The sequence below is a fragment of the Rhinoderma darwinii genome, chromosome 9 (assembly GCF_050947455.1).
Source record: "Rhinoderma darwinii isolate aRhiDar2 chromosome 9, aRhiDar2.hap1, whole genome shotgun sequence".
Lineage (NCBI taxonomy): Eukaryota > Metazoa > Chordata > Amphibia > Anura > Rhinodermatidae > Rhinoderma > Rhinoderma darwinii.
In genome coordinates, this window is record NC_134695.1 from 46,874,797 (window position 1) to 46,892,522 (window position 17,726).

Below are 17,726 nucleotides of genomic sequence, written 5' to 3' on the forward strand. Positions count from 1 at the left end.
GGTGTTGTTGTGCTGGTTGTTGTACTAGTAATAGTGGGGGTAATAGGTGTTATAGTACTAGTAGATGTGGGTGGAATAGGGGTAGTGGGGCTTGTAGTAGGGGTTATAGTGCTGGTAGGAGTGACAGGGATTGGTGTTGTTGTGCTGGTTGTCTTACTAGTAATAGTGGGGGCAATAGGTGTGATAGCGCTAGTAGATGTGGGTGGAATAGGGCTAGTGGTGCTTGTAGTAGGGGTTATAGTGCTGGTAGGAGTGACAGGGATAGGGGTTGTTGTGCTGGTTGTTGTACTAGTAATAGTGGGGGTAATAGGTGTGATAGTGCTAGTAGATGTGGGTGGAATAGGGGTAGTGGGGCTTGTAGTAGGGGTTATAGTACTGGTAGGAGTGACAGGGATCAGTGTTGTTGTGCTGGTTGTTGTACTAGTAATAGGTGTTATAGTACTAGTAGATGTTTGTGGAATAGGGGTAGTGGGGCTTGTAGTAGGGGTTATAGTGCTGGTAGGAGTGACAGGGATTGGTGTTGATGTGCTGGTTGTCTTACTAGTAATAGTGGGGGTAATAGGTGTGATAGTGATAGTAGATGTGGGTGGAATAGGGCTAGTGGTGCTTGTAGTAGGGGTTATAGTGCTGGTAGGAGTAACAGGGATAGGGGTTGTTGTGCTGGTTGTTGTACTAGTAATAGTGGGGGTAATAGGTGTTATAGTGCTAGTAGATGTGGGTGGAATAGGGGTAGTGGGGCTTGTAGTAGGGGTTATAGTGCTAGTAGGAGTGACAGGGATTGGTGTTGTTGTGCTGGTTGTCTTACTAGTAATAGTGGGGGTAATAGGTGTGATAGTGCTAGTAGATGTGGGTGGAATAGGGCTAGTGGTGCTTGTAGTAGGGGTTATAGTGCTGGTAGGAGTGACAGGGATAGGGGTTGTTGTGCTGGTTGTTGTACTAGTAATAGTGGGGGTAATAGGTGTTATAGTGCTAGTAGATGTGGGTGGAATAGGGGTAGTGGTGCTTGTAGTAGGGCTTATAGTGCTGGTAGGAGTGACAGGGATAGGTGTTGATGTGCTGGTTGTCTTACTAGTAATAGTGGGGGTAATAGGTGTTATAGTGCTAGTAGATGTGGGTGGAATACGGGTAGTGGTGCTTGTAGTAGGTGTTATAGTGCTGGTAGGAGTGACAGGGATCGGTGTTGTTGTGCTGGTAGTTGTACTAGTAATAGGTGTTATAGTACTAGTAGATGTGGGTGGAATAGGGGTAGTGGGGCTTGTAGTAGGGGTTATAGTGCTAGTAGGAGTGACAGGGATTGGTGTTGTTGTGCTGGTTGTCTTACTAGTAATAGTGGGGGTAATAGGTGTGATAGTGCTAGTAGATGTGGGTGGAATAGGGCTAGTGGTGCTTGTAGTAGGGGTTATAGTGCTGGTAGGAGTGACAGGGATCGGTGTTGTTGTGCTGGTTGTTGTACTAGTAATAGTGGGGGTAATAGGTGTTATAGTACTAGTAGATGTGGGTGGAATAGGGGTAGTGGTGCTTGTAGTAGGGGTTATAGTGCTGGTAGGAGTGACAGGGATATGGGTTGTTGTGCTGGTTGTTGCACTAGTAATAGTGGGGGTAATAGGTGTTATAGTACTAGTAGATGTTGGTGGAATAGGGGCAGTGGTGCTTGTAGTAGGGGTTATAGTGCTGGTAAGAGTGACAGGGATCGGTGTTGTTGTGCTGGTTGTTGTACTAGTTATAGTGGGGGTAATAGGTGTGATAGTGCTAGTAGATGTGGGTGGAATAGGGGTAGTGGGGCTTGTAGTAGGGGTTATAGTGCTGGTAGGAGTGACAGAGATCGGTGTTGTTGTGCTGGTTATCTTACTAGTAATAGTGGGGGTAATAGGTGTTATAGTGCTAGTAGATGTGCGTGGAATAGGCGTAGTGGTGCTTGTAGTAGGGATTATAGTGCTGGTAGGAGTGACATCGATCGGTGTTGTTGTGCTGGTTGTTGTGCTAGTAATAGTAGGGGTAATAGGTGTTATAGTACTAGTAGATGTGGGTGGAATAGGAGTAGTGGTTCTTGTAGTAGGGGTTATAGTGCTGGTAGGAGTGACAGGGATAGGGGTTGTTGTGCTGGTTGTTGTACTAGTAATAGTGGGGGTAATAGGTATTATAGTGCTGGTAGACGTGGGTGGAATAGGGGTAGTGGTGCTTGTAGTAGGGGTTATAGTGCTGGTAAGAGTGACAGGGATCAGTGTTATTGTGCTGGTTATTGTACTAGTAATAGTGGGGGTAATAGGTGGTATAGTGCTGGTAGACGTGGGTGGAATAGGGGTAGTGGTGCTTGTGGTAGGGGTTATAGTGCTGGTAGGAGTGACAGGTATAGGTGTTGTTGTGCTGGTTGTCTTACTAGTAATAGTGGGGGTAATAGGTGTTATAGTACTAGTAGATGTGGGTGGAATAGGGGTAGTGGTGCTTGTAGTAGGGGTTATAGTGCTGGTAGGAGTGACAGGGATTGGTGTTGTTGTGCTTGTTGTTGTACTAGTAATAGTGGGGGTAATAGGTGTTATAGTACTAGTAGATGTGGGTGGAATAGGGGTAGTGGTGCTTGTGGTAGTGGTTATAGTGCTGGTAGGAGTGACAGGGATAATTGTTGTGCTGTTTGTTGTACTAGTAATAGTGGGGGTAATAGGTGTTATAGTACTAGTAGATGTGGGTGGAATAGGGGTAGTGGTGCTTGTGGTAGGGGTTATAGTGCTGGTAGGAGTGACAGGGATCGGTGTTGTTGTACTAGTAATAGTGGGGGTAATAGGTGTTATAGTACTAGTAGATGTTGGTGGAATAGGGGTAGTGGTGCTTGTAGTAGGGGTTATAGTGCTGGTTATTGTGACAGGGATTGGTGTTATTGTGCTGGTTATTGTACTAGTAATAGTGGGGGTAATAGGTGGTATAGTGCTGGTAGAAGTGACTGGGATCGGTGTTGTTGTGCTGGTTGTCTTACTAGTAATAGTGGGGGTAATAGGTGTTATTGTGCTAGTAGATGTGGGTGGAATAGGGGTAGTGGTGCTTGTAGTAGGGGTTATAGTGCTGGTAGGAGTGACAGGGATCGGTGTTGTTCTGCTGGTTGTTGTACTACTAATAGTGGGGGTAATAGGTGTTATAGTACTAGTAGATGTGCGTGGAATAGGGGTAGTGGTGCTTGTAGTAGGTGTTATAGTGCTGGTAGGAGTGACAGGGATTGGTGTTGTTGTGGTGGTTGTTGTACTAGTAGTGGTTGGGGTAATAGGTGTTATAGTGCTAGTAGATGTGGGTGGAATAGGGGTAGTGGTGCTTGTAGTAGGGGTTATAGTGCTGGTAGGAGTGCCCGGGATCGGTGTTGTGCTGGATGTTGTACTAGTAATAGTGGGGGTAATAGGTGTTATAGTGCTAGTAGATGTGGGTGGAATAGGAGTAGTGGTGCTTGTAGTAGGGGTTATAGTGCTGGTAGGAGTGACCGGGATCGGTGTTGTTGTGCTGGTTGTTGTACTAGTAATAGTGGGGGTAATAGGTGTTATAGTACTAGTAGATGTGGGTGGAATAGGGGTAGTGGTGCTTGTAGTAGGGGTTATAGTGCTGGTAGGAGTGACAGGGATCGGTGTTGTTGTGCTGGTTGTTGTACTAGTAATAGTGGGGGTAATAGGTGTTATAGTACTAGTAGATGTGGGTGGAATAGGGCTAGTGGTGCTTGTAGTAGGGGTTATAGTGCTGGTAGGAGTGACAGGGATCGGTGTTGTTGTGCTGGTTGTTGTACTAGTAATAGTGGGGGTAATAGGTGTTATAGTGCTAGTAGATGTGGGTGGAATAGGGGTAGTGGTGCTTGTAGTAGGTGTTATAGCGCTGGTAGGAGTGACAGGGATCGGTGTTGTGCTGGATGTTGTACTAGTAATAGTGGGGGTAATAGGTGTTATAGTACTAGTAGATGTGGGTGGAATAGGGCTAGTGGTGCTTGTAGTAGGGGTTATAGTGCTGGTAGGAGTGACAGGGATAGGTGTTGTTGTGCTGGTTGTCTTACTAGTAATAGTGGGGGTGATAGGTGTTATAGTGCTAGTAGATGTGGGTGGAATAGGGGTAGTGGTTCTTGTAGTAGGTGTTATAGTGCTGGTAGGAGTGACAGGGATCGGTGTTGTGCTGGATGTTGTACTAGTAATAGTGGGGGTAATAGGTGTTATAGTGCTAGTAGATGTGGGTGGAATAGGGGTAGTTGTGATTGTAGTAGGGGTTATAGTGCTGGTAGGAGTGACAGGGATCGGTGTTGTTGTGCTGGTTGTTGTACTAGTACTAGTGGGGGTAATAGGTGTTATAGTGCTAGTAGATGTGGGTGGAATAGGGCTAGTGGTGCTTGTAGTAGGTGTTATAGTGCTGGTAGGCGTGACAGGGATCGGTGTTATGGTGCTGGTAGTTGTAGTAGTTGTAGTGGGGGTAATAGTTGTTGGAGTGATTGTTGATGTAGTAGCTGGTGCTGTAAAATAAAATCATAAAGAAATAATTATGTGACATTTGGATTGATGATGTGTCGTTTATATAGAGTATATTCACACACTGACAGCACAATCATGTAATGTGACATGTCAAGTAAAGTTTCTTGTCAGTAAAAGCACTCAACACAATGCTTATATTGAACGCTGTGTTCCCAAGTACTGGAGTTGTGTCTGAATTCAGGCAGTTGCCACAGAATCCTGTGACGCCATTGAGGACTTCACAGGATTCTCTGTAGCAGCGGGGGTTGGAGGGCATTCAGAGAAGACCAGATCTGGGTTTTCTTTTCATGTTCCTGTATGTAAATCACAAAAAATAATAATCTAATGGGCTGTTACATTATATCACTGTAATCAGGGATCTGTAAATTGGAATAGGCAAGTAGCCCAATGGTGAAAACAAAAAAATTAAACAAATCTTATAAGATGTAACAAAAAAATAGTAAAAAATAAGAACAGAATAAAAAAAAAAAGGCACATCTCCCGACCTCATGCAGCATCCTGTGTGACCTGAACCCTATTTTACAAGGGTGTCATTTGCTAAAGCAATAATATGTTCATATTACACAGATATACAGTACCCAATGTTCAAAAAACAACCCCCCATCCATAATTAACAGAGAACTCTATATATAATTATGACATACAAAAAAAAAAGAGTATATAATCGTTTACTTATAAAAATGGAACATATTTTAGTAACCATCCATATGCAACAAATAATATGAAAAGTTAACAAAACAAGGCAAAGACTCTAGTACTTATAGATGGTATGGCAGATAGAGACCAAGGACGCTGAATCAGACATGTCTTAGCATTAGGGTATGTTCACACGGCCTATTTTCAGTCGTTTTTCGAGCCGTAAATGCCCGAAAAACGCCTGAAAAATCGGAAGCAGAACGCCTCCAAACATCTGCCCATTGCAATGAGAAAAACGGCGTTCTGTTCCGACCGGGCGTTTTTTTACGTGGCCGTTTTGAAAAATGGCCGTGGAGAAAAACAGCCATGAAAAAGAAGTGCAGGTCACTTCTTGGGACGTATTTGGAGCCGTTTTTCATAGACTCTATTGAAAACAGCTCAAAAAACGACCGTGAAAAACGCAGCGAAAATACAGAGTGGTTTTCCCTTGAAAACAGCTCCGTATTTTCAGACGTTTTTGAGTTTGTGTGTGAACATACCCTTATATCACAATAGTAGAATTATCTGCATTAGCATAATATATGGACGGCTGTATTAATATCTAAATAAGTGAATTTCTAGTGTAACCACAAATGACCCTATAAATAATATTCCTATTCCGGAGATTCCGCCATTGGGATAAGAAAAAATGTCAGTGCATCATTTTATAATTGGCTAGTCAAAATCAGCCTTACCCATCTCAGCCGTCAAGTGGTCCTGCACAACCAATATATGCCCCAAATATATTTTGATATTATTTGTTGCATTTGTACGATTAATAAAATATGTTCTATTTTTATAAGTAGACGGTTATATACTCCTTTCTTTTTGTATATCATAAAAAAATGGATATCTGAATATACAACTATAGGGCATCACTATGCATGGGAGGATTAGAGGATTCAATCAGAGTTAGGGTCCCCTAACACAGCCCGACATGGGCCGTGTAAACGCTCGTTGTTCGGCGCTCGTTTGCTCCTTTCACAAGGAGCTACGTATCAGGGCGAGCGCTCGTTACTCTGATCGCTCGTCCCCATACATTTTCATCATGTCGGCAGCGCGTATCCCTGTTTACACACCAAGATGTGCTGCCAACAACAATAATAGTTTTCTCTGTATAAACAAAACAATCAGTCGATGGTTGAGCGTTTTCTCGTTCATCGGCTGATCCTTGGCCTGTTTACACAGGTCAATAGGCTTATTGTAATATCAAGATAATAGGGTTTCAAAATACCAGATTCAGATGAACTTGGGTGATGAGTCACAGTACCTGCAAGAGAAAGAAATCGACAGGTTATAGAATTTTATTTATGAATGACTAAGCAGAAAAGAAGGGTGAAGCGAACAGATTTTCATTGTGTCACCGTTTCGTTACTAGATTACCAGGCCATGCTGATAGGTTAGTTGTTTAGTACAAATTCTTCTGATAAGATAGCAAAAACATATAATTGCCAGGACCACGGTGTATCATATGACCGCCGTAACATTGGGTGCATTGACAAGTCGCTGTCTTTTTTTACACGATTTTCACAAAGTCACAGCAAAACAATGTGATCTTAACAGGATATTTGCTAAATGTTGTTAAAAACGGGATTTGACTACGACGTTTAAATGTACCTATAGGTTTGGTTAACTTTTATTGTGTTTTAAGGCTCATTTACACACCCGTAACAGTGGTCAGTATAAATGTATGGGAGATAAAGTAATGATCATTATTCTAGACAGTAATTCCATCCGACCCTACAGTCAACCACTCCTCAATAAATGGCTGCTTATGGATAATAATATTGTTTTTTCATTTATATAGTGTCACTTTGGACTTTATTTTTTCTTTTTTTTCTTCGAAAGATAGAGTGGATTCACACATGGCAGATTTTGTTGCAGAAATATCTGCAACTGAAAATCAGTTCCATTCATCTGAAAGGGGCTTACAGAAATCTATGCTCCTGCTGCGGAATCAACCCCATTCACATGAATGAAACTGATTTTTAGTCGCATATACTTTTGCAACAAAATCTACAGTACCATGTGGGAATCTACACTTAAAAGGATTGACCCATCTGAGAACCAACTTTTTCAAATGAGGCGCAGCTGGTGATTAGTGATGTCACTGGGGGAGGGAGGATGATGCGTGTGGTTGCTCATTTCTCATGCTAGAGGAATGTTATATTGTTACTAATAGGACAACCCCTTTAAGGCGGATGCACGCCTGAGACACACTCCCCCTCCACTGCCCTCGAAGGACCAGCCCTGATGACTATCGGCGCTCAGTGGAGGGAGGGCTTGTCTGAGACTTCCTATGAATGCTCTCTATGGGGAAGTCGGAGACTGTAGCAGACATTTTGGGAGGATAAGAATAGGAGATCAGGTATGTAAAACTTTGCAATGATTAGCTAAGTTTTTTATTTTGACTGGAGGGTCACTTTAAGTGAAAAGTTATCTACCGAATGATATAATTCACAGAGAAAATAAGCATCAATACATTATATTCGACATTAAAACAGAACAGACAACATACATATATGTATACGAATAATCTTCCTAAGAATGAACTACAAAACAACATGACCCTACTCAAGGTCTTTTGTAATCTATGTTTTCAAACCGAATATGTATTTGATACTGAGCTCCAAGTCCTATGAAAACATTCTGTCTGTCTGCAGTTACTGCTATCTGCATTTTTTTACAAAAAAAATATGGTAAAAATGATATCAGAAATGATGAATACAGCTTCACACTGGATCTCTGAACTCATAAATGGGATTTACCATTGCTAGGATATGCCATCACTTGCTTGACTATGCCCTGACTTGTACAGTGCCCGACTCCGGGTGTTGTGCAGCGTACTACAACTCAGCACCTTGCAAATGAGTGGCAGTAACCAATCTTGGCCACCTGGACCACAGTGGTGTTTGGCAGCAAGAAATTCTGCAGGAGCAGCATTGGCGGGGGGACCAAGCAGTTGGACCCTATCAATCCGGTGCGTACAGACATTTATCAGTAATAGCTACTACAGCTGAAAAAAAAACACAGTCTAACAAAAATCAGTCCAGACTAAAAGTAGTTAGTTAGAGGGAGATACAGGAAAAACACAATCATTGACCACCAGATGTGCACATTGGTCATTTTGCAAAAATTAGAGTACCGATCGTGTGCTACAGGTAGGACCAACATGTCATATAGTTAATCAACATCACTTTCCACTCAGTTTGTGGTTATTGTTATATTCTTTCCTGTGAATATTTTTAGATTGGTAAAACAATTAGACTTTTTTTTAACCCCTTAGTGACCGGCCTATTTTAGCTATTTTTTTCGTTTTTCTATAGTCACGTTCAAAGAGCTATAACTTTTTTATTTTTCCGTCAACATAGCTGTATGAGGTCTTGTTTTTTGCGGGATTAGTTGTACTTTTTAATGCCACCATTTTGGGGTAGATATCATTTTTTGATTAACTTTTATTAACTTTTTTTGGGGGAAATAGAGAAAAGCCCTGGAATTCCGACGTTGTTCTATGCGTTTTAAATTCACGCCGTTCCATGTGCGGCATAAATAACACATTACCTTTATTCTATGGGTCGCTACGATTACAATGACACCACACATATATAGGTTTTTTATGTATTACGACTTTTTCACAATAAAAACACTTTTGAACTAAAATTATTTGTGTTTGCATCGTCGCTTTCCGAGAGCCGTAATGTTTTTATTTTTCCGTCAATGTAGTGATAGGAGAGCTTGTTTTTTTGCAGGACGAGACATACTTTTGATTGGTTCCTGTTTTTGGGTACATGGGACTTATTCATTAACTTTTATTATGAAATTTTTGGGGAACAATGTAAAAAAATAGCAATTTCTCCATTGTTTTTTGCTTTCTTTTTCACAGCGTTCACCTTGCAGTTTAAATTACATATTAACTGTATTGTTTGTGTCATTACAGTTGTGGCGATACCATATATGTGTACTTCTATTTATTTTTTACACTTTTACTAAATAAAACCACTTTTTATGGGAAAAAAAAATTATTTATTTTTTTACTGTAATTTTTATTAATAATTTTTATTTCACATTTATTACTTATTTTTTTAGTCCCACTAGGGGACTTTACTATGCGATCTTTAGATCGCTGCTATATTGCTTTGGTATACTTAGTATACCAAAGCATTATTGCCTATCAGTGTAAATCTGACAGGCAATCTATTAGGATGTGCCTCTGGCACGTCCTAATAGGCATTTGCCCACGGCAGACCTGGGGGCTTTTATTAGGCCCCCGGCTGCCATGGCACCCCATCGGAACCCCGCGATTGCATTTGCGGGCCACCGATGGGTGAAAGAGGGAGCTTCCTCCCTCTGTAAACATATTAAATGCCGCGGTCGCTATTGACCACGGCATTTAACGGTTTAAACGGCCGCGATCTAAGTAAACTTCAATCGTGGCCGTTGGAGCAGGTGCCCCGGTTGTCATCAGACAGCCGAGCTCCGGCTCCAGCCTGCACGGGACACCTGTGCAGGACTTGGACTGGGCCGCCGCGAAAAGGCGACGGCCTAGTCTAAGGCCGCTTAGTAACCTCGTGAATAGGCATATTGGTGGTCACTAAGGAGTTAAAGGTTGCCATGAAACTATTACTTAGCTACAGGTAAAGGTGCACCACCATTTATTTCACATATTTAAGAAGTACATAAAGGTGATCCCTCGGTTCTAAAATTTGCTGGCTTGGAACGTATTTTGGTACCTAGTAATGGTATGGATAGACATATTAAGTTGTTACAGTGTGAGGCCAAAAGGCTTATTAGAACCGATGAACTGTAGCACTAAAAAGGTTTCAACATTCTAGCGGGCACTGCAGTCCCTTATTTCTAATCATTAAAAAATATTAGTGTTCAGAATCCCACTAATAATGAATGTCCCGGCAAAAGTCTTTTATTATTTACTTACGCACAACCGAAACACTAAATCGCTTCAACTAATGTATGGCATATCTTCAAATAATATTGTTTATGTTCATAAAGAATTGACATCTGCTGAAGAAATTATACTATTGCTCTAAAAGTTAAGCTAAAACTGAAGAATTAAAAACATAAGGATATACACTAAAAAACTCACCTAAATGAATAGTTGTAGATGTGAGTTCATGAGGAGGAGAAGCTGGCGGAGATGTTGGTAATGGTGTTTTAATGATTGGTGTTTCTAAAGTGGTACTGTGTATGGTTGAGCTCTGAGTGGTTGATGATTCCTTAACAATTGTTGTTGATATAGTTTTAAAGGTTGTACTGGATAAAGATGTTGATGGTGAGGTAATTGTGGAAGTAGAAATAGTAGAAGTAGTAGAAGATGTAGTTGGGGTGTGGGTCGTCGCTGTACTTCTTGTCTCAGGTGATTGTGTAGGTAATATAGAAGGTGTGTGTGTAGTTACAGTAGTTGAAGGAGTAGGAGATGTTGATGATGAGTAAATGGTGGTAGTTGCAGTTGTTGTTGGAGATTTAGAGGGGGTATGCGTAGAAACTGTGCTAGTTGTACTTGGAGTTTTAGATATAGGTGTAGGAGATGTGGATGGTGGCGGTGTAGTAATAGTAGGGGTTAAGGGTGTAGGAGTTGTAGATGGTGAGTGAGTGGTGGAAGTAGAAGTAGTAGAAGATGTAGTTGGGGTGTGGGTCGTCACTGTACTTCTTGATTCCGGAGTTTGTGTAGGTGATGTAGGGGTTGTAGGTGTAGTTACAGTAGTTGAAGGAGTAGGAGATGTTGATGGTGTGTCAGTGGTGGTAGTTGAAGTTGTTGTTGGGGATTTAGAGGGGGTATGCGTAGAAATTGTGCTAGTTGTATCTGGAGTTTTAGATATAGGTGTAGGAGTTGTGAATGGTGGCTGTGTAATAATAATAGTAGGGCTTAAAGGTATAGGTGTTGTAGATGGTGAGTGAGTGGTGGAAGTAGTAAAATATGTAGTTGGGGTGTCGGTCGTCACTGTGCTTCTTGAATCCGGAGTTTGTGTAGGTAATGTAGAAGGTGTGTGTGTAGTTACAGTAGTTGAAGGAGTAGGAGATGTTGATGATGAGTAAATGGTGGTAGTTGCAGTTGTTGTTGGAGATTTAGAGGAGGTATGCGTAGAAACTGTGCTAGTTGTACTTGGAGTTTTAGATATAGGTGTAGGTGATATGGATGGTGTCGGTGTGGTAATAGTAGGGGTTAAGGGTGTAGGAGTTGTAGATGGTGAGTGAGTGGTGGAAGTAGAAGTAGTAGAAGATGTAGTTGGGGTATGGGTCGTCACTGTGGTACTTGATTCTGGACTTTGTGTAGGTGATGTAGAGGGTGTGTGTGTAGTTACAGTAGTTGAAGGAGTAGGAGATGTTGATGGCGAGTCAGTGGTGGTAGTTGAAGTTGTTGTTGGGGATTTAGAGGGGGTATGCGTAGAAACTGTGCTGGTTGTATCTGGAGTTTTAGATATAGGTGTAGGAGATGTGGATGGTGGCGGTGTAGTAATAGTAGGGGTTAAAGGTATAGGTGTTGTAGATGGTGAGTGAGTGGTGGAAGTAGTAGAAGATGTAGTTGGAGTGTCGGTCGTCACTGTGCTTCTTGAATCCGGAGTTTGTGTAGGTAATGTAGAAGGTGTGTGTGTAGTTACAGTAGTTGAAGGAGTAGGAGATGTTGTTGATGAGTGAGTGGTGGTAGTTGCAGTTGTTGGAGATTTAGAGGGGGTATGCGTAGAAACTGTGCTAGTTGTACTTGGAGTTTTAGATATTGGTGTAGGAGATGTGGATGGTGGTGGTGTAGTAATAGTAGGGGTTAAAGGTGTAGGTGTTGTAGATTGTGAGTGTGTGGTGGAAGTAGTAGAAGATGTAGTTGGGGTGTCGGTCGTCACTGTACTTCTTGATTCCGGAGTTTGTGTAGGTAATGTAGAAGGTGTGTGTGTAGTTACAGTAGTTGAAGGAGTAGGAGATGTTGATGATGAGTGAGTGGTGGTAGTTGCAGTTGTTGGAGATTTAGAGGGGGTATGCGTAGAAACTGTGCTAGTTGTATCTGGAGTTTTAGATATTGGTGTAGGAGATGTGGATGGTGGCGGTGCAGTAATAGTAGGGGTTAAAGGTGTAGGTGTTGTAGATGGTGAGTGAGTGGTGGAAGTAGTAGAAGATGTAGTTGGGGTGTCGGTCGTCACTGTACTTCTTGATTCCGGAGTTTGTGTAGGTAATGTAGAAGGTGTGTGTGTAGTTACAGTAGTTGAAGGAGTAGGAGATGTTGATGGTGAGTGAGTGGTGGTAGTTGAAGTTGTTGGGGATTTAGAGGAGGTATGTGTAGAAACTGTGCTAGTTGTATCTGGAGTTTTAGATATAGGTGTAGGAGATGTGGATGGTGGCGGTGTAGTAATTGTAGTAGGGGTTAAAGGTGTAGGTGTTGTAGATGGTGAGTGAGTCGTGGAAATAGAAGTAGTAGAAGATGTAGTTGGGGTGTGGGTCATCGCTGTACTTCTTGATTCCGGAGTTTGTGTAGGTGATGTAGGGGTTGTAGGTGTAGTTACAGTAGTTGAAGGAGTAGAAGACGTGGATGGTGAGTGAATGGGGACAGTTGAAGCTGTTGTTGGGGATTTAGAGGAGGTATGGGTAGAAACTGTGCTGGTTGTACTGGGAGTTTGAGATATAGGTGTAGGAGATGTGGATGGTGGCGGTGTGGTAATTGTAGTAGGGGTTAAAGGTGTAGGTATTATAGATGTTGAGTGAGTGGAGGAAGTAGACATAGTAGAGGATGTAGTTGGTGTGTGGGTCGTTCCTGTACTTTTTGTTTCAGGAGTTTGTGTAGATGTAGGTGATGTGGAAGGCGAGTGTGTAGTTACAGTAGTTGAAGGAGTAATTGATGTTGATGGTATGTTAGTAATGGTAGTTGAAGTTGTTGTTAGGGATGTAGAAGGGGTGTGGGTGGAAGCTGACTGTGTAGTAATAGTAGTAAGGGTTAAAGGTGAAGATGTTGTAGATGGTGAATGAGTTGTTGTTTTAGTTATTGGTGGTTGAGTTTTAGTTTGGATGCTTTGTGTTGATAATGTGGTTTGAGATAAAGAGGTTGGTTCCAGTTTAGTTGTCGAAGACTCTTCTGGTTGTATTGTTGTAATTGATGTCTCTCGTGTTACTAAAAGAAAAGAAAATACTTTTGAAACATTGAAATTTCCCATTTGTGTGTTTTTTTATGTCTAAAAAGGAATATTAGAATGATTTTACCAAATGTTATATGTGTTTTGATTTGGATGTCTACAGTTTACTTACATGTACAACCTGGGAAAACCCACTAGATTTAATCTCTAATTAAAAAAAATTAGAATTTTATTTCAATTACCATAATAAAACAATTTAAATCAAATTTCTAAGATCGATTATCCCTTTAAAAAATGTCACCCCCTGAGGCTGGAAACATTTTTTTGATATTATAACTTAGTACAAGGGTAAATTAATAATAATTATTTTATGATTAATACTGTTGAGTTAAACTCTATATAACATGCATAAAATGAACTATCCTATTGGGAAAATGTCAAACTATATTATTTGATGTGGTACTACAACCTAACCGTATATTTGTAACTAAGCCTTACTACTGTAACTACATACCAGTCCTATGGAAAGATATAATCTAAATGTTACATGAATGTTAAAAAGCCAAAGAGAAAGAACAATGTCACCAGTACAAACCAAATAACACTTTTAGTACGGTGTACGGCACATCCCCAACATGCGTTCGCATTAGCTTCATCAGGAGGTGTATTGAAGCACCACAACAAATAAGATTATTTGATATTTTCCCAATACAGTTCTATCTATCTATCTATCTATCTATCTATCTATCTATCTATCTATCTATCTATCTATCTATCTATCTATCTATCTATCTATCTATCTATCTATCTATCTTTGAAATCTCTTTGAGACTAAGCAAAGTGGTCTTCTCTGGAGAAGCAAAGCATACAGAATGCATGCAGTCAGAAAACATTTATTTTCAATGTCTTAAGATGACCCCCTATCCTTCTCTGTCCCTATGATGACTCCCCTCTCCTTCTCAGTCCCCCCTGAGGCACATAACTATAAGATTATATAAGAAATAACTGGAAATATCCTCTAATAACTTTCATACAGTGGTTGTGTGTGACAAGAGACATGCTGCTACTTTGCACTTTGACAAATGAAGATACACATGATGTTCATGTACGTGTGTTATGTATATGTTTTTTATTATCAATAAATGTCTCACAGGTAAAAGTAACTGGTTAGGTGTGACCAACAAATTGTTTAAGACACCTCCAAAATATCAACACAGAGCAGCAGACTCCAATGTATCATAACAAAAAATGGAGAACCAAGAGTCATAATGCCACAAATCATAGAAAAGGTATACATTTTATTTACATACAATATTATAAACACATAACATGATGAAAACAAAGCGAGGTTCTAAAAATGAATTAGTGTGTGGATCACTCAGAAAATCATACAACCATAGGCATGATATTAATGCTACACAGTGAAAAAAAGGGGGGAATATGTAACAGACAATAAGTACAGACCCCTTCATAAACTGTATTTAAATCACTACAGGTCGGTCTACTGTCTATTGTTTTAAAGTGTCACAATGCATAGATTTAGGGTATCTGAAAAGATCCCATTTGAAAAGGGTACTCTCCCCACAAAACCGTACATAACTCAGGGGGAAATATCCTGAGAACGACCAGAGGTGTGAGGTTATGCTCACCTGGTATCACTAGGGGGGCCAGTGTATCTTACCCATGGAGATGAGAGTGAATCGGTGGTCCACACAATAGATGTAACGCCCCGACACGCGTTTCACTATTATAGCTTCTTCAGGGGGTTCAGATACCCTAAATCTATGCATTGTGACACTTTAAAACAATAGACAGTAGACCGACTTGTTACATAGTGATTTAAATACAGTTTATGAAGGGGTCTGTACTTATTGTCTGTTACATATTCCCCCCTTTTTTTCACTGTGTAGCATTAATATCATGCCTATGGTTGTATGATTTTCTGAGCGATCCACACACTAATTCCTTTTTAGAACCTCACTTTGTTTTCATCATGTTATGTGTTTATAATATTGTATGTAAATAAAATGTATACCTTTTCTATGATTTGTGGCATTATGACTCTTGGTTCTCAATTTTTTGTTATGTTTTTTATTAATTGGTGGGAATATACAAATAATGCAATTAACTAGCAGGTTGCTGTATTTGGACTTTCTTTGTTAGGCCCCCTGAACGTTTGTGCCCTACATTTAGCATGTACGTCTGGAAAGCTACTGGCATACAGGCTAAACGTGTTCATATGGATCGAATAGCCTGACGGAGGCAAAAAGAATGTCCTTTCGTCCTCCATTGGGCTGGTACTGCTGCTGTTGGTGGGCTGAGATATTTTCAGAAACGGCTGAGCACTTTTTGCTATACGATGTTTCCGTAACTCCGATAAAAGTTAATGGATTGTAGAAACAAGTAGCACGGAACTCGGGAGCCAAAAATAAATTGCTCGCTGTGTTCCGCTGTTCTGTAACTCCCATTCACTTCTATGGTTGTACCAGAAACTGTAGCAAAACGCGGTCTGCTGCTTCCAGAAACCTCACTGGCCGGCACTCAGCGATAGCGGGGAAAGTAGGATGGGGTTCTAGAGATAGATTCGGGTCCCACATCTATCAGACATTTATAGCATATCCACAGGTTATGCCACAAATGTCCGACTTGGGAATACCCCTTTAACCCTTTACAAGCAGCTGTTTCCTCCTCTAACAGATTAACCCTTTAGGAGAAGCTGTTTCCTTCCCTAGCAGATTAGCCCTTTACAACTTTGTCGTCTCCTCTTCCTCCTCTAGAAGATTAATCTTTTCCAAGCAGCTGTCTTCTTGTCCTCCTTTAGCTGGGGTGCATAATACATAGGGAATCCTTATGAAATGGCTGATAAGTAGCAATATTCTATATGAAGTTAAGTTCAGGCTCCGGTCTGGAGGTGAGAAAATGTTTTGCCCAATTTGCGTTTTGCTGATTCGTCACCCATTGCGATGCATTGGGGAATTAATTCACCAGGTTTGAGAATGGATTTTGGCAAATTCATGAGAAAAATAGGGGAATGGAGTTTCCCATTGTGTTCTGTGAATCAGCAAATTGACAAAACCGATAGAAGTGGATCATTACAGCGTTTGGGCCCTATTTCAGCTGATATTCCTTCTACTCTTCTAGTCATGACTTTAAACATAATCAGATAATATCACGGGCTTTACTCTCTATTATTTTGGCACAGTTGAATCTTATTGGATATAACTAAGTCTAGACTTTTATATGCTGTTAGTGCAGTGCTCTGCTAGCTGAGCCAATCAGATGTATCCCAGCGTCTGCTACCGTGCAATAATACATGAAAGAAAAAGATAGGTATGGAAGATATATCCAATAGTCTATCCGGTAATAAAGATAGAAATCCAATATATCCATTAAGTACATTTTGTATTTTTATTTTGGGTATATAGTTTTTAAAGGGCATTTTTACTTAACAACTTTATTCCCTGGGTATCTTCCTCCCGTTAGTTTTGTATTTATTTTTATAGAAGTATTCTTTTCATTTTTGTGGCATTTTGGCATTATTACTTGTAAAATGTTGAAAAAAGAAAGTCTTAAAATATTTTCCCCTCTCCTATGATCATTAGACTTATGGCAGCTATAGATTTGGGTCAACTGGGGTAGGGCTAACATTGTAGTTTGAGATGGAGGTGGTGTTTTATTCTTTACATATATATATATATATATATATATATATACACACACACACACACACACACACACATTTTCCACAAAGTTTTCGTCATAAGGCCATAAGAGACATTTGGATAAAATTGTGTCTGTGTATTTCTTTTTATGCACTACAGTCTCTATTCTTGAGCCCTGTGTATTTAGTGAACGGGAAGTGGAGAGTCCTGACCTCTGGCTTGTATTGTTTGTAAAAGGAGCTTTGCATCGGATGCTCCCATACTGTATATAGGATCCTAGGAGAAGAGTCCGCCCTTATTTGCATTATCACATGAAAGAGGAGGAACAAGTTTATGAAGTATTTTAGGAAATAACATTACTGGGTTAGTACCGCACAGTATTCATTTTGAAATATAATTAGAGTCACACTGTAACAGCAAAAAGCAACTGAGGTAGTGCATGAAAAATAACAAAATTGCAATCATTGACTAATTAACCAAATACATCTAATAAGACCTAAGTGTACAAACCTGTGTTTGTGGTTAATGCTACAGTTGGGGTTGACACCGATGATGTTGTAGATTCTGGAGTTGGCACCGATGTTGTTGACTTGGGTGTTGTAATTGGCACTGGTGTTGTTGATGGTAAAGCTGCAAATGAAAAAGGGAAAGATACAATAGCAGTTATGTATATATCATATGCATAGATAATTACCTTTTAAATTCACATGAGCAATGTGAAGATGTAAAGTTATATTTGTTTGTTTGGTTGTTTGTGAGACAGACAGTAGATGGGCAGAGCTGTGGTTCAGTAATATCAGTCAGTCAGTGATATTAGTGTACAATACTGGGGTCCT

At 40.5% G+C, this 17,726-nt stretch overlaps 1 protein-coding gene across 1 annotated transcript in view; it reads right to left on the bottom strand.

Moving 5' to 3' along the window:
• Window positions 1-17,726, bottom strand: part of LOC142660172 (uncharacterized) — a 79,429-nt gene that overhangs the window by 15,007 nt on the left and 46,696 nt on the right. The window contains exons 32-36 of the mRNA XM_075836753.1: window positions 13,168-13,230; window positions 11,067-12,912; window positions 10,261-10,991; window positions 6,394-6,429; window positions 400-4,465 (exon numbers count right to left, since the gene is read on the bottom strand). Of these exons, the coding sequence (XP_075692868.1) occupies window positions 400-4,465; window positions 6,394-6,429; window positions 10,261-10,991; window positions 11,067-12,912; window positions 13,168-13,230 (6,742 nt within the window). The remainder of the gene's footprint in view (window positions 1-399; window positions 4,466-6,393; window positions 6,430-10,260; window positions 10,992-11,066; window positions 12,913-13,167; window positions 13,231-17,726) is intronic.